General features: G+C 35.8%; 2 protein-coding genes across 6 annotated transcripts; both read left to right on the top strand.

The window, feature by feature from the left end:
- The first annotated feature begins 1,703 nt into the window (after nt 1-1,703).
- LOC122523312 (mucin-4) lies at nt 1,704-13,853 on the top strand. Its single transcript, XM_043644986.1, has 10 exons — nt 1,704-1,723; nt 3,505-3,982; nt 4,179-4,655; nt 4,736-6,810; nt 6,892-7,165; nt 7,262-8,023; nt 8,627-9,148; nt 9,432-9,929; nt 10,160-10,783; nt 10,868-13,853. Exons 1-10 carry the CDS (start codon nt 1,704-1,706, stop codon nt 12,389-12,391), a joined length of 7,254 nt encoding a protein of 2,417 aa, XP_043500921.1. The 3' UTR covers nt 12,392-13,853.
- A 39-nt stretch (nt 13,854-13,892) lies between these two features.
- LOC122523421 (anoctamin-8-like) lies at nt 13,893-26,840 on the top strand. Of its 5 annotated transcripts, none has more exons than XM_043645148.1 (17): nt 13,893-14,231; nt 15,506-15,591; nt 16,558-16,718; nt 17,111-17,387; nt 17,471-17,659; nt 18,155-18,340; nt 18,436-18,588; nt 18,725-18,860; nt 19,583-19,638; nt 20,457-20,531; nt 20,793-21,107; nt 21,187-21,228; nt 22,303-22,500; nt 22,598-22,889; nt 23,419-23,712; nt 23,854-24,121; nt 24,403-26,840. In XM_043645148.1, exons 1-17 carry the CDS (start codon nt 13,985-13,987, stop codon nt 24,899-24,901), a joined length of 3,474 nt encoding a protein of 1,157 aa, XP_043501083.1. In that variant the 5' UTR covers nt 13,893-13,984; the 3' UTR covers nt 24,902-26,840. The 5 variants fall into 5 exon arrangements, with proteins under 5 accessions (XP_043501083.1, XP_043501082.1, XP_043501081.1 ...); XM_043645147.1 differs by having other exon boundaries at nt 23,416-23,712; XM_043645146.1 differs by having other exon boundaries at nt 23,395-23,712.
- The last annotated feature ends 589 nt before the right edge of the window (nt 26,841-27,429 follow it).

The raw sequence follows: 27,429 nt of genomic DNA, 5'->3' as shown, positions 1-27,429 counted from the left end.
ACTTTGAAAAAATACAAAATTTCTTTTCTTATTTAACTTTTACGATTTTGAGAACCTAAGAAGAAAAAATATTATTATTTTTATATTAACACGAATCAAATATTAAATAACGATAAATAAATATGCCTTGAATATATTAATATTATTTAAAATTTAAATTATTATGCATATATTGTTTATTTGTAACAACAAAAACAAATCTCAAGATTGTTATTAAAAATTTATAACTATACTATATATTTAAATGATAAAATAACATTTTCAAAGATAAATTCAAATATTATCCTATCATAATTTGGCACAGCGATGTCTCACCTATGTTTAAATAAAAAAAAAAAGAAAAAAAAAAAAAAAAAAAAAGATGAGAAGATGCCGTGTCGATTCCGGGCAAGGAGAGAAAGGTGCCGACCTCCTTTTTAACGCCTTCTTAAATACACGCGTTCTGTACACAGAGAAGGGATCGATAATTGCACGAGTTTAACGTTGAAATCGCTCTTCGTAGCGTTACGTTACGTGTCATGTTGCAAAGTTTTACAAGCAACGAGAGAAAAATCATTCCAAGCATCTATAGGTTTCTATCGAACGAAAGAAAGTAATTTTCTCCGGAATTATAAAGATTTCAACGAATATATCGATCGAACGACATTTTTTCTTCATATTTCTCAATTCAACTAAATTATAAATGATCGAACGAAAGAAAGTAAATTAAAATACATATACGTAGATTTAAAATATGCCAAACAAGAGTTTTAATTTATCGAAATAATTGAATTTCTTTATACTTTGTTTCTTCGTGATTAAAACATCGTTCGATTTTACAAAACAACGTGGATTTTTTCGTTCGAGAAACACATACAAAATATTATGCAAGAAAACTCGTTATAGGAATGCATTTTTACACTTTGAAATAGTTCGTAAGATATTTCGTTCGATTATTTCACACTCGAGAAACTTATTTTTTCTAAATGTAAATATAGATATATGCATAGACCGCTCGTCGTAGAATGCATTTGGCGAAGAAAGCAGAAAAATCGTACGGCGTGTCGGACACGCGATCTTCCGCAATGAAAATTGTTCGTAACCGTGTATCGTGGCACATAATCTAAATGATGTCAGTAGTACGTACTTATTATACATACATGATTGTTTCAAGCTCGAAATAACTTTCTCTTTATTCGCGAGAAAAAGCTCCACCAATTTGTCAAACTTTTTTCTCTTCTCTCTAAATATTTACATTAATTAATTAATTATAAAAGCGAATAATCACGGTAAAAAAAGATCCGGCAAAAATTAACTCGGCTCGTCTGTGTGTATTTATTAGAAATCACTGGTATGCTGTTGCTTGCTATGCTTTTAAACGTTTCACAGTTCGTTAGTTTGGTTGCACTCCAGATCTCACGTACAACTCGATCTCAACTCTCCTAATGGCAATATTAAAGGTGATAATGACAGCAATGATTAACAATTATAATGATGATAACAATGTTTATTTACAATCTCGAGAAACGGAGAAATGTTTTTTATTTTTTTTCCACGTTAGAACTTGTTTATTAATAAGTACGTTATCTGATATAATGATTTTAATTGAAACCGTTATTCTGGTCATTTCATTTGACATTCCAAAGGAAATTGGCAAATGACAAGAGATAATTTTACGTCCCTCACATTCGGGATTTATATTCGATCGAATGAATTTTGTCGAAATGACTGATTTACAAATACAGTAGATTTCCATATAACGCGGTTACTGTGTTACACGATGCATAAATTCGTGTTATAGGAAATCGGGTCGTTCGAACATTTTTTCTCCTATAAAATATTTTTTTCTTTTTTCTTTTTTCCTTTCAGATAATTTACAATTAATTCATGAAAAAATATGCATCAGATATAAATTATTCTTGATATTAGTTGTTTGAAAATTATCAAAAAAATATGATTACGAAAGAGAAGAAATTAATACAGATAAAGAAAGAAATGTGATCTCCGATTACTGCAAATTTCATTTTTAAATTCGAGAAGTTTCCGTATTTTATTATGTAGCGCGTTATACGAAAAATTGTTTTACATGACATAGTAGTCGCAATATCTTTGGCACGGTATAGGAATTTGCATTGTAGAAACTTGCGTTATACGGAAGTCTATCGTACACATATAACTTTAGAAAGATTTAAAAATAGTTTGTTTCATTTGAAACCTTTTATACTCGAATTTTAAATACTTTCGGAATGGAGCTTTTATTTAATAGAAAAAAAAATGTTTAGTTCAAAACATTATGATAAAAATAAAATAAAATAAACTTCTAGAAATGTAATCCTTTTTTAACAAAGTATTATGTACATAATATTGTGATAAAAAGACAAATGTTTATGAATAGAAAAAAAATTGAATTCAGAAGTTGAACACACACATATATATATATAAAAAATTTTAGAAAAAGATTTATTATTTAATTAATAAAAAAAATATAAATATAAATGTATATCACAGATAAATTTTAAAATAAAATTACTAGAAATATACTATAATACTATATGAAATATATATTATTACTAGAAATATACTATATAATACTATACTACTAATAATACTTAGAAATATAGATAATTTCGCTTTAGTGTGAAATATTTAGAATACTCGTGATGTGTACACATATATCTATTACATTAATAGAATTTCCGTTGAACAGTGTCATAAAGGAGAAGGTCAACTACATTCACTGTAGCACATTGCAACGGACAGGACATAAAATGTGGTTTACGCGGGAAAATGAATCTAGAACGTTCAAAGAAGATATTAATACAGCAGGATAATTCGAAGAACCGAAGTTGAGAAGTTTTCTTTACCTCTCCTCTTCCTCTCGAAATGATTTCATCCGATGTAACTACGAATTTCATGGTTCATCGTGTCGCTAGAAACATAAGAAAATCCTTCTCGAAAGGCGATTAGGAATTTGCGGAAGCGGAAATGAATCGGAAAATTGTATCGAGAATCGATAACGTATTTTCACACGTATACACACACACACACAGACACACATATATATACAGGCACACATATAGATACATTTAAATTTGAAAGACTTTGAGATGAAAAATCGATTGCACTTCTTCATCATCGTTTCCTCATAAAAAGAATGATTTTATTTGGTTTCTAATCGTAATTAACAAAATGATAGTATCCCATTGGCAAATCGAGAAATACGTACGAGATATCACGAGAAGAAGAATAATTTGAAAAGATTGAGAAGTTTTTAACGAAGTACTACGTTTAACTTCTGTCTCGTTACCACTAATAAACCGCAAGGATCCATCAGAAAATAGCATTGAGAGGAGTTAATTTATCGGTATCCCGCAAGAAATCTAAAGAATTTCTTATATATTTCGTGATCGAGTAAGACGAGATTGCGGTTTTATTTCGTTTTTGACATTATCATTACGGCAACGATATTCCGTATGATATTATCATCGTTTGACTTTCTACGAATTCCTTTGATTTATTCCCAAGTTGTTCAGAAGTTGTTATTACACGGGGAGAAAAGAAAACCGATGACATAATCGCGAATCACTTTTATCGAAATAAGTTAGTGAAAGTAACAAAAGAAAACGCTTTGAAATCCTCGATTTCGTCTATTCAGATCGTGCGGAGGTGCTGGTCGTTGATACTACTATCTACTGGTCTGATTCTATGCATAAGAATTGGTGGTATCAGCGGAGAACGATGGTCTAGACAAGTATCCAACAGCGACTGGATTCCATTGGCCAATCCAAGAAGTTCTTCGAGTCAAATCAGGCCGAGTAATAATGGAAATGGAGCTATTTCGTCGGGAAGTCCATCTTTACCGCATCTTTCATCTCTCTCTTTACCACCGGCACTTCAAGACCAATATCAGCAACAACTTTTGCAATTGCAAAAGACTCAAGAGAATATTCAAAAGTTGCTGATTTTGCAGGAACAACTTAGAACGCAACAACAGTTATTGCAGGTATTAATTTCATAAATGTATGTCAATACTTTCAGGATTTATATTTTTATGCACTAAAAAATTCAAAATATCATAGAACATATATGTGCAATATAGTTTATAATAGTTTTCGCGAATTATAGATGATAATTATTATAAATAAATAATTAAAGAATCATTCGTGATTAATTCTTCATTTTTAATCAATTCATTTTAGTCTCAAACATTTCTGCCGAGTGGCTTCAGTAGCCCGGAAAATGACAAGCGCATGCTTCAACAAAATACGATACCAAATTTATCAGGTGTATCGGGTTTAAGTTCGGACGTGCTGGTACCACCGTTACCTTCATCCGATGCCCTTCCACCCATTTATTCAGCTCAAAACTTCCTCGCCCAAGCACCACAGCGGTTTCATCAAGCAATAAGGGGTAATCAGAATTTAAACGTTAAATCTGAAGAATTCGGAAACTCGCATAACAGCAAAAGTCAAGTGAACTATAACGAAGGTCATGAAGATGGTTTGAGAGAAGGACAAAGTCTTGATCAATTGACCCAGGTAGATGATATTCGTGATAACGTTAAAGATTTCGTCGGGAAGCAAGAAAAATATCGGCCAACTGGAAAACAGGTGAAAGGTCAAGCGGTACAAGGTACTTCAGGCATATCTGAAAATGGAGAGAACGAAAACGAGGAGGTGAATACCGTTTAACGATTCTATCTTTCTAGGTTATGTTACTTTTTCACGTGTCGTAATAACTTATTCATTCTTTTCAGGTTCAACTAGTCTACGTTCCTGTAGAAACGTTAGCCCAACAAAGAGTTCAACCAAAAAGATTTCGAGGACAAAAGCAATATCCTTTCCGTCAGCAACAGCAGCAACATCAAAACCAGCAGCAGCAGCAATATCGAATAAACGATGAAATTGAGCAAACGACGAGAGAGCCGGATACTTTCGGTCGAGATTTTTTGGACCAGTTGAAGTTCGCAAAGGAAGAACGATCGAAGGAGGTCGCTCGAATAGAAGACGTTGAGAAAGCATTGGAAAGGAAGGCTCAACTTGAGCAAGAGATTCTACAAAAGGAACAGGAATTAGCAAGACAGAAAGAAGAGGAAAGAAGGAGAAAGGAACTCGAGAAAATCGAAGAAATAGCGAAGCAACGAGAACTCGAAAGACTTCGAGAGGTTAGGGAAAAGCAGAGATTGGAAGAACTTGAGAGACGAAGAATCGCGGAAGCTCGTGCGAAAGAGGAAAGACGCCGGCAAGAGGAAGAAAAGCGTCGGCAAGAGGAAGAAAAACGTCGACAAGAGGAAGAAGCGAGACAAAGGGAGAAAGAGAGACTCGCCGCATTGGAGAGACAAAAACAATTGGAGATTCAACGTGCTTTGGAGGAAGAAAGAAAATTAGAACAACAGAGGCAAGAGGAAGCGAGTACGAATGCTCCGAACGTCGATCAAAATCAGCCGGACACTCAAGCGCTTTCTTTGGCACGTAACAAGCAGTTACACCGACAACATATCGAGGAAACGACCCATAGGATAAAACACAGAAATCGCGTTAGACAACAACGTCCAAGAATCAATCAGCAGCCACCGACTACAACTGCACCACCATCGCCCAATCAACCTCCTCTTTCCGTTTACATGGGTGGTGATAGCATGGCACCGGACAGAGTCAAAATTGCGGATGTTTTGAGGATTCTTAAAGACGCTAAAACTATAGCAGTTTTAGACACAGTCGTACCTAACACGCCTAAGGTCTTTGTAGGGCCAACGAATTTAGATCCACCGGCTGGTTATACGAAGTTCGATCTCCCGTACTTATCGTCAATCGATCACAATCGAGTTGAAAGGAAGGTCGACAAATTACCCTTTTTCGTAGCGCCGCTAAGCTTCGATCCACCACCAGGATATTCTAAAATCCCATTCCCAGCGCCTCATATTGGATCCGTTGTCGTGAACACGATCGATGCTTCATCTCCCGAACCTGATACTCCAGAAATTATTCATAATCCAAGCCCGACGCCTCTTATAGAGCCAAATTCTTATATCGATGGTACTGGAAGTAATTTGGGTCGGATAGATCCTACTACCCTAGGCTACGAACATTCAACTACAGCTGGTTACACTCAAGAATTGTCGAGTACACCAAAGTACGATAATTCGTATTCCACAATATCAAATCCTGGTGGTTCTAGATTCCGATTTAGGCAATCGTACGGAGATAATAATCCTCCTTCGGTAATCGACACTATTTACCGAGGTGAATCATCACTTCCAACTGGAAAGTCCAAACAAAAGGCATATTACAATGAAGATTCCAGACCTGTAGCTCCTACTTTGGCACATGAAACTAGATTAGGTACCACTGCGGCCGCTTATCAAGAGGAAGCAATTTACTCGAGTACACCGAATTATCCAGAACACTCGTTGAGAACATTAGATGATCCTTCGACGAAAGAACAGGATTTAGCTGCACAATTAGCTTTGATTAACCACGAACTTGCTCAACAAAGAGATGCCAACAACAACAAAAACTCTTTTGTCGAACACCAAAACACATATACGCAATCGGATCCTCATCTGATCAATTCCTTCCAACCTCTACTCTCTCCGAATGATGTTAACGAAGTGAGAGAATCCGTAGGTCCAACGCAATATAATTTACCTGCTGAATTACCGATTTCACCCCATCTACCTGGCTTGGTAAATTCTTTGCTAGAGAAGCAGACAACGGTACCAACCACTACAACGACACACGTTGTAACAACACCAGCGTATACAAAGACTACGACCACAACTACTACAGCCAGACCACCCTCGACTACTTATAGACCACGTTCACGTCACAGGTAAATCTAATTACTACAAAGATGTAACAATATATACAAATATAATATGTGAAAATGAACACGACGATGTATTTTCAACAGGAGTAGGATAGTACCCACACGACCAACTACCACCACAACACCTACGACGTCTATTACTAGAACGACAGCAGACAGATCTAGAAGACCTTACAGCAGAACGAGAAGTGGGTCGAGATACACAACGACTACCGAATCATATAACGATTCGACTGCTTACGAACCTACCAAATCTAAGAATTCTGGAACTACGGAGAAATATAATTACGCAGATCACCACAAAAGACCAAGGGGTCAGAAACACAGGAATAACGATAAGACGGCTTATCAATCCGAGGTGAGGATTATTTATGAATAATGAAAAATGATCTCATATTTTATTTCCTTGAAACTTTATACGTGCAGAAAATGTATATTTCTTTTTTTAATACAGGCCTATGATCAAAATTACAACGTTCAAGCTCACCAAGCTGCGACTTACGAGCATACTGCTCCCGACGAATCGATCACTTCCTCGTCGACGGATCCATATTCGCAACCGGGCTCAAATTCGCATAATTCCAATCAACAAGAGTCAAATATACCTTTGTCGAACCTGAATGCTTTCTCCCAAGAAAATTATCCATCGACGAGTATCAGTTCTACCGAGAATTATCCACCTCCTCGTGAAACTACGACGAATTACAACACGCCGGTTGCATCCGAAGATTATTCTAAGATTCAAAATTATCCACAAGAAGCGAACTATCCTGTCGCTTATGGAAGTCAATTAAATGACTTGGACCAAAGTGTTCTCGAAAAAGCGCCGATCAATGGATTTAATTATCAGGCACAAAACAGCGAGACTCGTAATCAACCTACCGTTCAGAAATCTAAAGACACCGCTTATTACGCCGAGAAACTCGAAAATACGGACTTTGGTATAAGCGGTGGTACTTCGGAAAATCCGGGAAGTAAAATTGATAAAACAGCTCAACAATATTCTCCAGTTTACGATGTAGCACCAGTTCAATCGCATTTGAATTATCCTCCGACCGGTGAGAACGGTGACTTTGGACAAGTCGAGGATAGAAAAGTAGATGGGAGTAGCATTCTATCAGATCAAAATGAAGAACCGATATTCATCCCTCTTCCACCAGAAAAACAACAAGTTTATGATTTGTTAACGCCATCGACGGAAGAACCATTAAATGCGGTAAAATATCTGTTATATTAGTATATAATATAGAGTATATATATAGGATTCGGGAAAAAATGAAATTTCTGAAACGGAGGGGATTCGAACCCAGGATCTTTCGCTTTCCAGACCTCTGCTCTATCCATTAAACTATCCAAGATCATCGGTCAAATTCCCCACGAATACTTATTACATTTAGCACGGAGATGTTCGATCCCACATATACGTATAAATAATATCTACTTTACAAGCTCACTCACACTACTACCACTAGAAAATATTTTGTAATAATTCAATGTACGCGTATTTCACAGCATTTTCAAACACGATTATTTAAGAAACGTAGCCCCAAAAAATCTTACTCTTTCATTACGATTTATCTTCAAATGTAAAATCACCCTTAACCGGGTTGTATTACCTTTCCGGATACACCCTATATATCTGATATAAAATTTTAATATCGTGAAAAAAGATCAAATAGGTATAAATAGAGTTGGTGACGCAAATGCAGAGAGAATGTATCCCTTCTCTTTAATCCGATTACCTTGATCCTCAATAAATTACATGATTTATCTCCTTACTCTATTAAAAATTAATAATAAGGATATTTTATCTGTAAAGAGGGAAACGCAAACCAGTACGACAACGGAAGCAACTCCAGTTGTAATAAGACAACGTGTTCGTGGTCGTGTTGGTACACGTACTCATTCCGATTCGGTCGTGCAAACTCGTCCAAGAGGTTCGCAAGACGAGTACGTGCGTTTCAGTGCTGTCAATCATCAAGATTCCCCACGGTCGTCTAATATACATCGTCACAGAACTAAATCGAGATCTCGACCGCAAAGCCAAGTTAAAACGAGCGGTTACGAGTACGTGAAGATTCAGGCTGGTTCGCAAAGACAACGGCCTTATGTACAACAAACTACCCCATCGACGACAATCGCGACGACAACAACTACGACAACTACGACGACCACGCCGAGGACTACGACCACCACGACTACTGAACAACCATTAGAAGAAGATATCGATTATGGCTTTATAAGACCTCCTAGCTTCCGACCAGTGAATCCGGTAGACAATCGATTCCACGCACCACCTGTTACTTTCAAGCCAATACTTTCGCAAGTAAACAATTTACCCGTAAGTTTCTTTTTAACGGTATCTTCTTATCGGTTATAATACTTATCCAATGCGTTATCTGTTTTTTTTTTTTTTTTAAAATAGAAAAACCATCTTATAATTAGAAATTTTCCTCATTTCAAACATAGATGTAAACACGTACTCCTTGCTTACTTTTTTCGCAGTATCTTTTTCTAAAAGATATATTTATGATTAAATGTTAGACTCATTGTTAGTATTAAAAAACTATCATCCGCAAAGAAAATAATTAATGAGGTATGATCATCAAAACTTCATATTACAGATACAACAGCAGCCTTCTGGCAGTGCTCAAGAGATCGAAATAGAATACGATCCACCTCCAAATCATTCTTTAAAAAATCGTCCGAAATATCAAACGACGAATCGACGACCGTTAATTAAATCAACAATACTGCCGATTACGACGCCAATTACAACGACGACTACGGAAAATATATCACCGGCAACATTAAATCCCGATAATTCGGTGTACACGGTAAGACCAAAATATAAACCAGAAGATATCAAACAGAATAGAAGTCGCAGCAGGACTCGTCGACCCGGAGGAAGGAAACGTGTAACAACAACCACCACAACGGAATCCGGTTTTGATGCAAATAACGAAGTACCATTGGAGGGAAATTATCCGCGTATACTTTCACCACATCCGGCAGCAATCGCGGAACAACAAACTCTTTACGATGAAAATTTTGGAAGTTTATCCCAATTTGGTGAAACCTATAATCAGCCGGATCAAAATTATAAATCAGCCACGGAAAATGTAAGTAAAGTAAATTTTATTACATGGTTTATATGAACTCGCATCATAGAAAATTTGTATGTTGTATAAGCAATCGCATTATATGAAAACAGCAGTCGTAATATTTTTAGCTCGTTATAGAAATTCGCATTGTTGGGACTAATGTTATAAAGGAGTCCGCGATACATCGTATAGAATTAAATGTAATCCAGTATTAAATAAATCAAATCAAAATAAATTGATTATTTCAGTATCCACCGCAGGACTTTGTATTGAATTTCGGAGCGGTATCTCCCCAAACACAATTACAACAAGATGAATACGATCAAACTCAACTGGCGAGTAATTCTCCTCAAAAGTATGATCACTCAACACATTCAAAATCAACGACATTGAGCGATTCACAACTGATGCCTGCTGACATCTACGGTGCCGAGAGTCAATGGTCTACCAAATTATCACGAACCTCTTTTCAACCAAGCTTTGCAGCTAATTATGCTACCGATGGATTCAACGAGGCACGTAAAAAAGATGGAAACGTTAGAGAAGTAGCTGATATTATTACGGTTCGTCCGGAGAATTCAGTAACGTACGTGGTTTCCTCGGAATTAGAGAATAGCGATGAAACAAAATCGATAATGAGCGAAGAAGAGTCCATGATAAAGGCCACGACGGTATTTGGACAAAAAATGATGGCACGGGATCATACAGAAAATCCAATGAAACGTCAGCAAAAAGTAAGTTCGTACGAAAATGATGACGATGATGATGAAAAGTGGAGATCGAAGGAAGATAATTTGTCAAGGGAACCTACGGATAACGAAAACGGTGAGAAAATACCAAAGAAAACTGTGGATCCTGGTGCAGTCAGAAAGGTAAACAATGTTAGCTATTCAAATGTTTCATGAATTTTATTCAATTATTAATCATTATATCTTATCACATAACTTTTTGCGCAGACTAACAGAAGGAAAAGAGTACGAGTACGAGTAAGGCCAATCGTCGATGATTTTGTGACTGCCGAATCTCAACATATCAATGCTGCTGTTAATAGTCTAACGCACGATCAATACAAATACAATCCGATTCGGCAGCCAAGGCCTAATCTAGGTGAAATTAGTATTACGAGATCAACCGGTGACGGATCCCGACGATCCGCGTTACAAGATTTTCTTGAGGAAATGTTGAAAAGTGATGAAGTTTCAGTACCTGTATTGGCGACTTCGACTAGTACGGTATTACCTTTAAATGTTTGGCAAACATCAACACCAATAACATCTTCGATTGAAGAGGATGAAAAAGAAGAAGAAGCAGAAACAACAAATTACAAATTTTCACGTATCACTACCAGTATACCTACAACTATATCGGAAGAATTGGAAGGTACACTTGACCCTGAAGAAAGTTTAAGAGCTACCACTCAGTATTACGGTACACGCATCTATCCCAAAGATTCGATCACGAAGGATCCCACAGAAAATATGAAATTACCGACAATTCAGGAAACAGGAACAACTTCCAGCGATTTCAATAATTCTCAAACAACTCTAAATGATCTAAATTCTATCGATACCGCGTTAGAAACTACACCGATCACGGAAAAGTTAGAAACAACAACGATAAAACCGATCGATACGACAATAGAGGATTCTCCTATTGTTGAAAGTACAAAGACCGAGGAGTCAATGGACAACGACGATATCTCTTATCTGAAGAATCACCGTGCTAAATGGAGCGAGGTGAGATATCAATTAGATCCTTCGATAGCCTTAAATCATTCGGTCTTTTCCACTTGGAGTTACGATAAAAATGGGAAATCAGCTGATTGGAGTAAAACATCAACAAAGGATACGGCGAATAAAGAAGACAAAGATCCCGAAATTAAAATTCTCTCGGATTACGTGCAAACTGTATTCGACGATCTTAAGGGAACCAAAGAAAATAGTAAGGAGAGATCCGATGAGAAATCATTGAACGAGGAGAAAAATAATAAGGTCGGTACCTCGGAGAATTCAAGCGAAGACAATAACGTTAAGACAAATTCCCCAATGAAAGCTAGTACTATTAATGTTAAAAAAGAGATAAATCAAGTCGGAGATCGTTCCTTGACGAAATTGGAGAAAGAAGATACTCCAACGACGATAGTTGTTGAAAATATCGATGATAATTCATTTACGTCAGGTTATCATTCTAATCCAACAGTGATATTGGACACCACGATGCATGATATCTTATCCAAAGATGAATCTATGGTGACCGTAACACCAACGAGTTTGATCACGACAACGACAACAACGACAACGACGACGACAAAACCGACAATACCAACGACATCGGAGATCAGTCAACGCAATACAACGGAAACAATACTTGGTAAAGTGCTGAGAACTTCGACGACAACAAAGGTTTCGCACATGACCGAGATTTGTTACAGAGGAAGATGCATAATGACCAAACCAGACCGAGAAATTCGTTTGAGATGAAATAAGTCAAAGGATCATTGAGAAATGTAATTAAATTTCGATGTAGGTTTCTTACCGCGAAGTTCAACGAATGCAGAATTGTCCTATTTTACGACGAAGGGATGCGCATTCGATGGACCTCGCAATTAATGTTTCATATTTATTTGAAAACGTAGAAAAGAAGCTTGCTTTCGTCGAGGCCACTTTTCTCGGTTGCCCAAGTGATAATATAGAAAAGAAATATGATGAAAACATAAGCAATTATAAATACATAAATCCTTAGAATGTATAAAAATCTTATAAATGCGATCAAATATCTTAATACTAATATAAATGAAGAATTTCATTGCATCATACGACGAATCGTTTCCTAGTGGAATAGTTAAATACGCACGATAACATCACAACGCGGATATAAAAATATGATGTAAAAATGTATAAAGGATTTAGTTAATTGCATTCGTCGGAATCCTGCGAAATTCTTTATATTAAGTATTTCCATTATATAAATATTGTTAAACGGGATAAGAGTATACGAAGAAAAATAAAAAGAAGAAAAGAAGTAATGGCAACCTTGAGCACGGTCATTCCTACGCACCGTTGTTGCGCGTGTGTCGGAAAAAATGTGTGTAATTTAATTTAATTATTTACTGTCCCTAATCGCGTTGCGCGTGTAACTTTTAAGCGTCATAAATATTTTAATAAAATACGAAAAAACACGCGTAGATGTGATAATTACACTTTCCACCAACCTCTCCTTCATCTTCCAACCATTTTCTGTTTAGAAAGAAAAAATAAAACTAAAAGAACGACGCAATAGGCTACCACAATCAATGTACATATATATATTTCATCCTTCTTATAATCCAACACCGTAGGTATAAATATACAAAACGATGACGCAATATTCATTTCCCGAAGATACGAGAAAAAAAGAAAAAAAAAATAGAGAGAGAGAGAAAGAAATAGAAAGGGAGAAGGAAAGAGATAAAAGAGAGTGAGAAGTAATCGATCGTTTGAACGCGTCGACTCGCCGTCTTACTCGTACTCGTCACTTTCAATTATATTCCAAAAAGGACAAAAATATATAAAGAGTACCAAGAGCGCACAAGATACGTAAATGTCCATGAAGAGAAAGGGTGAAAATCTGATATGAGTCCATCGTACCGAGGATTGGCCGTGAATGGGAGGAACAACTTGCAGGAGGTGGTTGCATACGTCCTTGTCCTATAGAAACCAGCCCCCCTCTACGGGAAAGACGAGATTCATCGATCGGGAAGAGGGTAAATAGAAAGAGAGAAGATGAGACAGAGACAGAGAGAGAGAGAGAGAGTGAGAGTGAGAGAGGAGAATGCAGGTGAGAGGGACGGGCGGAGAGGTTAGGTGAGGAGGAAGAGAGTGCGACGACATCCGTGCAGATGGCGCGAGTTCGCAAAAGAGGACGTAGTCGTTGTCGACGTCGACGGTAGCGACTGGAAAACAAGGAAGAGAGAGAGAGAGAGAGAGAGAGAGAAAGTATGTGGGTAGGGTAAAGGTAAAGTCGGTGGGATATCAGTCCAGTTCAGGCGCAGGAGTTCTCGGTTAAGGACGACAGTCCTGCCCAATCGGGACATTATGCCAGGCGGCGAGGGGTCCCCGATCAAACTCCTCGACCACCACGGAACAACGTCGACAACCCCCAGCGGTACAACGTCGGCTCAGTGTCCGAAGAGCGATGACGAGGCTGAAATCACGAGTGGGAACGCGACTACTACTACCGAAAAGGACGCGAGTGCATCCTCGACGATGACGACTGTCCCGGCCGGTGAGGGACTTAGACGGAGGAAGGTCATACACGCGGCTAAAGAAACATTAGACAAGGGTAAGTTTATTTCAGACTTTTTCCTTTCTCTTAGCCTATTATCATCATCTATTTGATCATATTGTATTTTGATAAATTTCATTGTTCGTTATGTTAATTGATGAAATCTCTTATTGTAATATCGAATGGTGTGAAGTACGAATGGTACTTTCATTATTTTCTATCTTCCAGAACGTTACCCCAATTTATCTGCATCTCTAGGATTTTCTATGTCCTAGAAAAGGTGAATCTCCGACTCTCTCTCTCTCTACAATCATTTCCGCTTGGTTGAGAATCGTTACTTTGATTCTCTACGTGAAACACGCACACCCTGCATGTACCCCCTCTATCCCGTCTTACCACCCACCAACCCCATCGTGTTTCGATCGTCTCTCTCCCCACCCTAACAACTCTATCTATCTCTATCTTTCTCTCTCTCTCTATCTCTCTCTCTATTTCCTCTTTCTCTTTATCTATTTTTTCTCCTTCTCTTTTTTATTCTTTTATTTTATTCCTTTTTTGCACATTTGAATTACGCGTACATTACACACGCATATATGTATCTACGAGTTTTTGAAGTAGATTTTTGACCACTGTGGACGCGTTTTATGGTGAATAGACATCGCGAATAATGAAATGCATTATTGTGCTCTAACCGAAAAAAAAAGAAACGTGCGTAATATTTCACAGTGTATAATAATAAGCTAACGTCTAACAGTCAACTTGAAACAAAAGGGTCGGCGAATGCACATTGACATTCCGTTTTACACCAAACACTAAACAATGACCAACTCGCTCAAAGAAACTTTCTTGCCTTTATATTCTTTTCAAGTAATTTTGATCTTTAGACCTGGAACATTAGTGCAACGAGAATAGGGCTCTTGAAAATTGAGAAGTTGCTTTCTTTCATCCCTTTCTCTCCTTTTATCACGCTACTTGTTAATTGATAACAGCTGAGAACCTTGCGTGGTTTCCAAGCAAAGCACGTTTTATTCACGCGAAATCAACGAATAACGCTTTGTATAGAATATCTTTTGAGGTCGTTTGTCGAGCAACAAGGAATGTAACAAGTACATTGACTCTAATAGAAATATAAGAGCCCCTTTCGTGGCTTCCAACATGCACGGGTAAGTATATACGTGTGTGCGTGTGTGGTACTTATGTTTATACGTGTTTAGCAACGTCGTAATAAATCTAATTTTATTTTAGTACCTTCCATTTGGTATTTAAAAATAAGTTCACACCAGAGTCCTTCCATTACTGCAATATTGATTCATGTTTGTCTCTTTTCTTAGCATCACGTTTATTAAGACGTAAGATACCATGTACTGGCCACTTGATGACCCCCCGCCGCCTTTGGATACAAAAAGTACCAACTCAGGTTCGTACCAAAAATATACTTAAACAAAATAAGAAATATTCTATTTGTTTATCATAATCGTATTCTTAAATATTCATTATACTAGAAGAGAACATATTTGATCTCTTTATTAATGATAAGTCGTGCAAATTCGTGATATGACAAAATACGCGAAATATGCTTGATACTGAATAACCAAAGAAGAAAATAAAAAAGATATAATATAATATAATATAATAGCATATATTGTAAGAAAGGGAGAGCATGTATTGTGCCCGTTCGTTATTCATACCCTATAAATTATGAAAAGTTATTGTTCGAGGCATTAATGGTTGCTAGTTAACTGATAATCGCAAACGCGTTACGTGTTTGTAAACTTTCTAATGAATACGAAGGGCCGCTTTATCGCACTAAACCAACCAACGTTATTCATCGTTGTTGCTGTTTCGCGCAAAATGCCTAGTCCAGTTGTTTTCATTATTAAGAGAACGCTTTTGTATTGATTTTGAGTAACTTCAACAAAACTTTCTATTCACTAATGCGAGTGACTTTAACGTGTAGACATTGATAAAAGAACAGATAAGAGAAGAAGGGAAAGAAAAAGATAAAGAAAAGAAAGGGTAAACAGTTTCAACGAATAGATGAGTATATGAACATTCTTATACATGCGATCGGTACGATATTCATCAACGTGACGCTCGTTTAAAGAGTATTCTATGTAGTAGTTAATAGATATATGCCAATATCAGACAACCTGCTACTGTTCTGTGTATTTGGATGACAGCCAGGCCACGAAAAAGTCGTAACCCTTTGGCAAGATTCGCGGTTCAAAGCGATGTACCATATCAAAGTTAGAATCATTCACAGTTATCGTGGTTACGTTATAAAGGAAACGTGTTATCGTTCAAAAGTATCGTAATAATAAATGACGGAGTGAATTACAGTATCTGAGAACTGATACGTTTTTGATGTTTCTTTATGTTATAGAAATGCGACGTCGTGATGATGTTTCCGAATGGCGCAAGCGACGAAACTTTAATGTGGCTTTTAGGTCGACTGCGGGCTGGAACCCCTGGCCTAGTGGTTCACGTCAGGCATCATGCCTCCTCGGATAGTTACGGATTTTACTTAACCGCACCTTTTAGCGTGTAAGTACGTAGTAAGCTGTCTTATTGCCCGTTCAACATTGGACTCGTTAGAATTTTCAGGAAACGTTATACTTCTCTTGATACTTTACTCTTGGATTTTATGCAGTAGAAATTGTTTCCTTTTTTCCGTGCCACTTGTGTAACACCTTATACGTTCTAATACATGATATATATACGTTCTGATAATTATGACAGAGGGGACTGAATCAAAAAATTAAATAAATTCATTTTATGATTTATTTTATAATATAAATAATTCTAATATAAAATAATCACTTTGAAATCATAATTTTTTTCTATCTTTTGAAATATTCTTTTTGAATATCTCTTACCTGATCGATTATTCTTCTCTTGCACGAAATTCATCGATATAAAGAAAAGAAATCTTGTAGTTTGTTGAAAGCTGCAGAGGAAGTACACTTGCCAAAGGCTCTACGCCAAGAATATGGCGGAGGATTGAAGGAATTCGTAGGTTCGGAAGCGAGCTGCTTCGAAGGAAGCGACGACGAAGCTCATTTTTTTACTACTCAAGAAAGACAGTCCCTGGTATTACACTTACTTCATACGTTAAGAGCAGGTCCGCAGGATCTTCACAGTTTATCAGGATTAAAACTAGTTGAAGGACAAGCCATCATTCCAAAGTGTATCTCGGCAAGCATTATCTCACAGGTCAATATAAAAACGTATTCCCATTTTTATTTTCATTTATATTGACATGTGTAATAATACTTGATTAAAAACTCAACCCACAGGTCTTCCCATTACATGAACTACCGGCACTAGAACAATTACGAAAGACGTGGGTTCGTGCATTTTTTAGTCCCCAACCATTGGACGAAATTTGTAAATATTTTGGAGTGAAAATCAGCATGTACTTCGCATGGCTCGGACACTACACCACCGCTTTGATCGTTCCCGCTGCTGTGGGTGTCATATACTGGGTAAATATTGTAGGATTTGATTTATTGAAATATCAAATAAAATTTCTCAATATATTCTCTTTCTCTCGTTGCTCGTTCGTTCATCTCACACAGCTTTTTAATCATCCCAATTTACTCGACAATACATTATTTCCTTCCTTTCTTTTTGGCATGCACACTCAGGCTAGCACATATAACACAACACTTGTACATACAATAATCTTAAACGAAAAACTTGATAATCGTACGCTGCATACAACCACTCATTTACGGATACATACGCATACAACGTTCTTTTTCTTTCGTTTTTTGTTTTCGAATATACTTATTGTTGACATTATCTCAGCGCATCATACACCCTAACCTCATATTCTATACTATATTAATATATATTTTATAACTTTATGTCAAATGTCGATGATCATTAGACGTTTATCGCAAAGATTATTAATTCTAAGTAAAGTAAAAAGTTTTACAAGTGTTAATTTGATTAATTATAATCTAACCTTTATTAAGGTCGGCATCATCGGTAGGAACCAAGCGGTGGAGGACGTGGCATACGTGCTTTTCTCAGTCTTCAATGTAATTTGGGCGACAGTTTACCTGGAAACTTGGAAACGAAGAGGAGCTGAATTGGCCTACAGATGGGGTACATTGGATCAAAGAGATGACTTATTGGTCGAACCTAGACCACTCTTTACGGTAAAAATGTTGATAGATACTAATGATGGCTATTAATATATCAATGAAAACAAATAATAAATATGTCGTTTATCGGATGTCATATCATTTGATAGGGGACTTTAGAAATATCACCTGTCACGGGAAGATTGGAACCAACTTATCCAAGATGGCGAAGGAATGTTTTCCGATATTTTGTCAGCGTACCCATCATCGCCGCTTGTCTATTTTTCGTCTTCGTTGTCATGATCCTGAGCTTCCAAATACAGGTAAAATACGATATTATTATTATTATCCCTAATAGCGATTAATAAAACGTGTATAAATTTGTAACAACGAAAATATTCTAATTATCAGCGTTATTTCGTCGATTAATCAAAATCTTCACGGTATTTTTATAATCAGGATTGGTGGGATGCACGACTTGAAGCTGGAGGTTACGGATTTTGGTTGAGTTACGTGCCAAAAGTATTACTGGCCGTTGTAATCGCGTTAATGGATGAAGCGTACTTCAAAGTCGCAGTCTGGTTGAATGATTTGGGTATGTATATAAAGACAAAATTAAAAAGAGAAAAACGTATTAGACTACGTATCTTTTAATATAATCGTCCCGTTACGAATGCGGCCGATCTATACGAATATTAAACGATCGAGCAAGATCTTATCGATTGTCTCATAATGATCTTTCTTATTATATCCACGGGTACTTATATTTACCATATATATATAAATATATAATAAATATATAATATATAAATTTATATATATATATTATAATTATATATTATATATTATACATATATATTATTTTTATAATACAATATAATTTATAATTTATAATTATTTATAATATAATTTATATAATATAAATAAATACAAATTATATAATATATATAAAATATTATATATATAAAATATATATATATATATATATACACACTTGTGCACGTCTAGCTAAGAGGCCTAGCATATTTACTTCTAAATCTCTTTTCACGGCTTAGCTTCTATCTAGAAAGAACGATCAAGAAAGTACGATATATATCCTTAGACGATACTAAAAAGCTAGTCTCTTTTTCCGATTGTGTATATACTTCCGACATCTATCTACTCTTCTTCTCTATTATCGTTAAGAATAATTCTAAAATTATTCGGGATTTGGGTTTATTATATTATCTTATTACTTTATTTTTATACATCTTTTGGAGAACGCCTATCAATAGTCTATGGTAGATAGTATCTTTGATTTTTGTGTGTTGGACGCAGAAAACTATCGACTAGACACCGAGTACGAGAATCATCTGATCTACAAGGTGGCACTGGTAATGAGATATTTTTTGACAAGTCAAACGCAAATTATGAATGTTGTATTAGTATCGTCAATTTTGTCCTCCTCTAAATCGGATATTATTTCACGAGCTTCTCTCAAACGACAATATATTATCGTTTTTGAACTTCCAAAGTCTTGTGCTTTTGAAATGTCAATGCTAACAAAAAAGAAAAAAAAAAGAACAAATTTATTCAAAATCATTGCAAATTAACTATGCTCCAGTTAACAATAAGTAAATCATACGGTACGTATAACTATTGTCTTGAACCGTATAATATTCGTATTAATGATAATAGAAATGCACGTTCAATCAGATGTGAGAATGATTTCATGATTACAGATTGAAAAAAAGAACAAAAAAACAAACAAAAAATAATAATAAAAATTAATTGTGTAGTGATTTTTTAGAGGTGGACCTTTTAAAAAGTAAGATTAGATACTTCATTTTATTTGTAGTTATGATAAATAAATAAATGTCTCATCGTGGCTGCCTCTTCTATCGCTGCATGAAAATCCTACTTCAAAATTCGCTCTCTGCTTGCGCTTTTTTTCTAATAGCATTTAACAGTAATAAACGCTTTACTTTATAATCTTATAATAGTATCTATAGAAATATCTATTTTGCGTGTTATATATATGTGATATTCGTACATATATACGTATGCAAATGCAAAGAATAAATATGTGTATGTGACACTTAAGAAAAAAAAAAAAAGAAAAAAATAAGAAGGGAAGAAAATATAAAAAAAAAAAAATAATAATTTATTCTCTCAAGTATGGCGAGTGTACAGACAAAATTATTCATTTCAGTTTCAGTTCGTAAACTCCTTCCTATCGTTATTTTACATCGCCTTCTATCTTCAAGACCAAGAAAGACTCAAGGAGGTAAGGAACCCTCTCTCTTTCTCACTTTATTCTCACTACTTGTTAATAACTTCTAACTCACTCTTAATCCTTGTAAATGAACCTTTACTATTATCTAGGATAACATCACATTGTCGTGCACATACCTATGAAAGATTACAAAAATATCATGAATCATTAATGTACAATTGAATTATTCACGAGATGTTAAGAAATATAAACGAAAAAAAAAAAAGAAAACGTTAAATAACTAGCGAAAAAGTATGATATTTTATTTTTTAGCAACTGGCAGCTTTGCTAATAGCTCGGCAAGTGATTGGAAATCTTAAAGAATCCGCAATACCATATCTGATAGAGCAACTACGACTAGCGCAATTGAGTTTCGAGCTATTCGGTGCTCTGAGTCCAAGCGAAGCAAGATTACCACCTGGTAAGGACGAGGAGGACGAAAAAATCAAGAATTCCGATGAGAAGGACGAACGAGCGGAAAGTGGAAAGACGAAACAACCGAGGAACGTTAGCCAAGCTGAGTTGGAGAGTTCTCTCTACAGAGTAGGACACACCACTAATTCTCTTCTTAGTGACGTTACTTTGAAGGTTTGATTTAGATTTAGCCATTTTTTTCTTTCTTCATTCCTTTTATATTTTCGATGTACCTAATCAGAGTTCCCCTAAGAACGCACTAACGGATAACTCGTGCAAGAAAAGGAATACTGCAGTAACTATAGTCATTCAATTCTATTCAAACGCAAACATGCATGAACTTTGAAAATATTGAAATCTTTGATATATCGTAAAAATGTATCGAAGGTCGTTAGGACGTTAGTTCCTTGTAATTTGGAAACCCATAAATACTGCTGCTCTCCTATCTAATCATTTCCACTTTCCTTTTTATTTATTAACAAATAGCAAAATAATTTTGTGTACTATAATATCAGGTTGAGTAAAAAATTCGTTCACGTTTCTTCACTGTAATGTAAAGTATTATTATTTTAATATCAATGGTACATATATCATTTTGTTATGTCATGGCCTTATCCCATTTGTTTGCTAAAACAAATATTCCTTTTTCATAAATTTGTTATGTTTCTTCAGTCAACAAATTTAAATACATGTGTTTTTGCTTCTTCTGTCTTTTTCGAAGATCTTGGACTATTTTTTTAGCTTCTACCTTTGCAATGTTTAACATAAAGTAAATAAAAGTCAGATAATACACCAGATAATACACGTTACACCATACACATAAATACATTTTGTTTCTTCTACGCTTTCCTTCTTTCGAAGATAAAAAAGGATTAGATGGTGAAATGAATATTTTGTTTGCTCATATTTAAATATTTATGATTCGAAGACTAGCAAAAAAAACTGGCTAATTCTACGCAAAACATGTTTAGACTGTCCCTAATGAGATACGTTTATCGATTATAATCAATATGAACAAAAATATCAAACTATTATACATTAACGAGTCACCGTCGACGCGAACGGACTTTTTATTCAATCTAATAGAAAGAATTGAGTACATGATCACGTATAAAAAAAAAAGAAACTTCATATTTCATAGGTAGCTACAAATTATTGGTTATCTTAAATATGCCATTACTGCGATTGAAATAGTATCATGCATGCTCGTTAATAGAACGCAAACTACACGCAAAAAGAGCAAGCATGTAAATAGATAAATAGAAAATCGCACAATATAAAAAATATCGCGATAGCAAAAGTACAATTCGTTTGCTTTATGCTTTTGATAAACGCATCTGTATATAAAAAAATGACATTTTATTTACAGTACGATCGAGCATTTTCTGAACATCTGGAAATGCTCTCACAATTAGGATACGTATGTCTCTTCTCGTCAGCGTTTCCTTTAGCTGCCGTAGCCGCATTACTTGGTAACCTGATCGAATTACGAGGAGACGCATTTAAGTTGTGTTACGTGCTTCAACGACCTTTCGGGCGTAGAGTTTCTAATATCGGCACTTGGCAGGTAAATCGATCCTCCTTTTTACGAGTGTACCTATATCCCATCAATAATTTTCTAATCGATTTCATACCACGACATATGTATATTTTCTTTTCTATAGAACGCTATGGAAGCTATGGGATTTGTCGCAATTTTAGTTAATTGCGCGTTAATCGGTAGAAGCGGACAAGTACAACGTATGTTCCCAGAGATGTCAGCGACCCAAACAATTTTGTTGATAGTCGCTCTGGAACACATTATGTTGGCAATCAGATTTATCATCACTTGTGCCATACCGGATATACCACATTGGGTTGCCACGGAAATGGCTAAAGTTGAATTCTTGAGAAGAGAGGCAGTGAGAAGATTGTCCTCGACACCGTCACCTGAACAACAACCATCTACTATTATAGGTAAATATACGTTCACGTTGAAGAGATATATGTTACGAGTAATGTATATATTTCGGGCATTGTATAGAATACCCACGTAAATCGGGTAATGTTTATAACGAGCATCTATTTCACAGATTGCCCGGTCATTCTATGGAATGCCCAGAATGCTTCAACCACCCCTCCCACAATGAAGCACATTTTATAGAACGACCGAAACCCTCAGGGCTTTCTATAGAATGATCGGACATTTTATACAATGCACATAGTAATACATTGTTCGTAACATTTATATTTATATATGAGAAGGTCTAAGCTAAACGACGCACAGTGTTCCGAAATCTCGAAGAAGTGAAAAAAATATGAAGATGTAAGAAATAGACCCTATGAGATCCACTAAACATATTCCTATGACTTTTCCACGTTTTCGGGATTTGGTCATACTATGCGACGGTGGGACTTACCCAAGTTCGTCCCATTAGTCCTGAACCTTCTCCTATTAGCCTTTAATCTTGCTCAAACTCAGGGAGATTCGTGGTGAGTCCAGCAGACGGAGAAAGCGAAGAGCAAAACCTGTTGGACGAACGTACCGGAGAGACCTCGGTGCCCAGCCAACCAGATACACCTACTTTAGCTTCAACGACCCAAACACCGAGCAGACCATCTACTCCAAGTGCCGCGTCCATACCGAGAATCGCAGAGACACCATCGCTCACAGCCGAAACACCCGGTAGTATTGGAAGTAGCAGCGAGATCAGCAATTCTTTCCTTTCGGAAAATAATATTGGCAGTACTCGAGATATTCACAATACACCGAGATGCTCCATACCTGGAGGAGAGAGAGGTTCGAATATCTCCTAATATCAGTGTTTCGAAAATCCTTTAACGCGTTAACGCGTAACGTGAAATCACGTAACAAGTGCCAGCAATCAACGTGTTAAACAAATCAAAGAATCATATTATTTCGCGTTACTCGTTATTACAGGCCGACGATCAAGGGAGTGGTTAAACAACGAACCAGAGTCATCGAACACAGGAGATCACTACAGTCATCATTTAACGATCGGTCCTCACGGAGGTGTCGATTGGGTACGCAAATTAGGCTTGGAACCAGGTGGAAGAAAATCTAGCGATTCCGAAATAAGTGGGGTTGGCTCTGTAGCTGGAACTGCTGACGAATTAACTCTCCACAGATCAACCGACTGCATCGTTTCAAAGGATTTAGCTTCATCCTCGGACAGTGATCTATTAAAGTACGAATTAGAGATTAGATAAATATTATGTCGTTCTAAGGGTTTCTTTTTATTTTTTCTTATTAGTAAGTTTTATATGCACTATATTATTTATTTTATTTGTTATTTTACTGACAACGAGTACGATCCATTCTACTCTATATTATAAAAACGTAGGTAATAGGACAAAGAGAAATATCTTACATATAAAATTTACTAACATAACAAAAATCAAGAGACTTTAGGGACAACCTAATTTGCATCTATAACTGATAAATGTTTGTTTGTTTATGATCGTTAAGGTCTGCGCCACCATGGGTGATAACTCATAGAAATCCAAAGTTCCGTTTCTCGCCGGAGAAAGAGAAAGAACGAGAAAAGATCGAGAAACAGTTATATTATCAGCATCATCAGCAAAGAGAAACAACACACGAACATCGTGATCGACAAGCGTACGTTCCCGAAAAAGAAAAGGATTCGGGTGTAGGTGGTCTGTCAGATTCGAGCAAGACAATTTCCAGCCAAGAAGAAGAAAAACCAAGTAGGGAGGATCGGGAAGCAAAGAAAACGAGAGTTAAACAGAGTCTCATGAAGAGGGCACGCTCGGTCGCAATTTTCTCATTGAAATTAAAGGAACGAAGAGCAAGAGAGGCTGAACTTAAAGCTAAGGAAGCAGAAAGGGAAGCTAGATGGCAACAACCTCAGTCATGCGTCGGTGGTGAATTGTCTTGCATTCCCATAGAAAAGCTTATATCCGTGGACGACATTGCAGCCATGGAGATACGCAGAATGAATCATTAAAGAACACGCTTCGGAAACTTCGAATTTTGTTTTACCGCTAATAAGTAGAATTATTCGTATACGCGATCGCGATACATAAGAGAAAAAATATAAAAGGTAAGATAACAGAGAGAGAAAGAGAAAGAATGAGAAAAAGAGAGAGAATGAGATTAAGCACGTTTTTGTGTTGTTGTACAAAAAATACCGATGGATTCTCAAGAAAAAATTGTTTCAACGGTGATGATAGTGATTGGTAATAAAATGAGGGATTGAATGAAACGAACAGAAAGAGAAAGAAATTGAGAAAGAGAAAATGAAAGAGAAAGATAATATGAGAATGGAACAAAGGAACGTCGCACAAAATAACGAGTCTGCGCGAGATTACGGAACATCGTTCCAGTAGAGACGTCCATAGAAAACAAATCCTACACCACATACCATTCCTAGAGAGTCACGTTTTAACATAGATCATAGTCTCTTTGCAAAGTTAATAGAGAGAAATATCTCGTTGAGCTGTAAACGTCCTGCTAGTGCCGTCATTTTTGCTGTAAGTCCACGAGCGAGTAATAAACTAACTATTGACTTCTTTGTAACGTCGATTTATCTACGTTAACGCGTTTATCCTACATCTTTCCAAGATAACAAATTTTTCCTTTTATTTAAAATTGACCTTCTAAGAAAGGAAAAATAAGAAAAAAACAAATATACGATGCGTAAATGAGTAAAAATAACGTCAATCAGGCGTAATGCGTTACAAAGAAGCAGTTACCGCCACGAAATTGTGGAATACTTAAGATAAGCTAAAACATAAATATATATTATATAATAATAATATTATATAATATATATATATAATATATATACAATAACATTTAGATATTTGTAAAGTACATGCCAGATAGCTGACACGTTGGTAGCGAAATTCCGATTGGAAGATCACCGAAGGTGAAATTGTTATTGTTGCTGAAATATAAGTTGTTACTTACTGTTAACTAGACGTTGACGGGTAAACCGTTCAACGAGCGTTCGCTAAGTAAATTTCTAACAGAAAGCTATATCGTATAATGCACACACGCATGAGAGGTTAAGGGAAAACAAAAAAAGAAGGTAAACGTGCTACAGGTCGCACCGTACTTAGTACGCGAGCGTCTATTTCCGTTTTCCTGAAATTTTTCGAAAAACAATTTCACGCGTTCCTCTATGGTTCGCATAATGTTTTCCGTACGAATCGCGCGGTTAAATCGAAATGCTTCTATTTTCATTAACGTTGATGTTAACAATTTCTTACTTAATGAAGATTACAATATTTTTTTTAATACATCGAGTTTTAATGCGACGAATTTCAGGGTCGATTCTATTTGTATATAATCGAATTGCGCGACGAAGAAATATGAAAAACTACGAACTTATGAAATTAATTATATATGGCCTAGCACGCGCCTTCTCCCCTCTCGCCGTTCCTCCCCTGGCAGCCCTCTTGTCCTCTGGTTAAAAATATTTTTTATTTTGCATAGCGTGAAAGTATTTAATTCCACGTTTTATTACGAACTTTTAAGATCGACGATTATGAAAGATCAATGCGTCATTTAAAAACATATATAAATATATATATACAAGCGCATTCACACTTACATCCACAGACACATATACTTACATACAATATATTTACATACAAACATATTCACACTCCTTCACGAACATACATGCATACAACACACTCACGCTCATATACTACACACATATTTATATACACTTATACAATCAACAAGCGCGAGTTATCTTTTTAGCATATCCAACGAGAAAAGTGACAAAAGATTCATTCGATAAATGCAAAGTCGATAGAGATTAGTTGCTTCCGTAAAAGAAAAACCTTAAAAGCACTTCAGCGACAAGCATCTGTGTTTGTTAGATGTTTTGTATAAAACAGGAACCGAGCAAATAAAAAATATTCTATAAAGAACTTACTTGAAATCGTTTTTTTCTCATATCCTGTATGATACACTCACATGTTCATTGTTTAACTATAATATCTGTTGAAATACAAAATTATTTACATTCAGCCATTAATACGATTAGAAATAACTATAACTCTATTTTCAATATAACCCATATATGTATATAGCAGTACTATATCGCCAGGCTCTATTAGGTTAATTAATGAAGTGAGATAAAAAAACATTCTGCGCAAAATGTTGAGCGCAAAGTGTTGTGCGCAAAGAGTTGTGCGCAAGATATTATGTGCAGGCGATTACATATAAAATTAAATTATAGAACAAATATACACACACACACACACAAATAGTCACACGTAATATTAGAATATAACGTATAACACAAATTACTCATTTTCATAAAAAAAGCCTCTAATATATTTTAATAATAGGATATAAAACTTGTCTTATATAAATTGGTAAGAATAAAAGAAATAAATCAATTTTTTTCAATACTTTCATCCTCAAATAACGTATCTTAACATGTAAATTAACATCCCTACTATTTTTTATTTTATTTGTTATAAATTTTTAATAAAGCATTTAAAAATCCATACT

This window comes from Polistes fuscatus, unplaced genomic scaffold, assembly GCF_010416935.1.
Source record: "Polistes fuscatus isolate 324 unplaced genomic scaffold, CU_Pfus_HIC Scaffold6, whole genome shotgun sequence".
NCBI lineage: Eukaryota > Metazoa > Arthropoda > Insecta > Hymenoptera > Vespidae > Polistes > Polistes fuscatus.
This window is presented reverse-complemented; position numbering and strand designations above follow the sequence as displayed.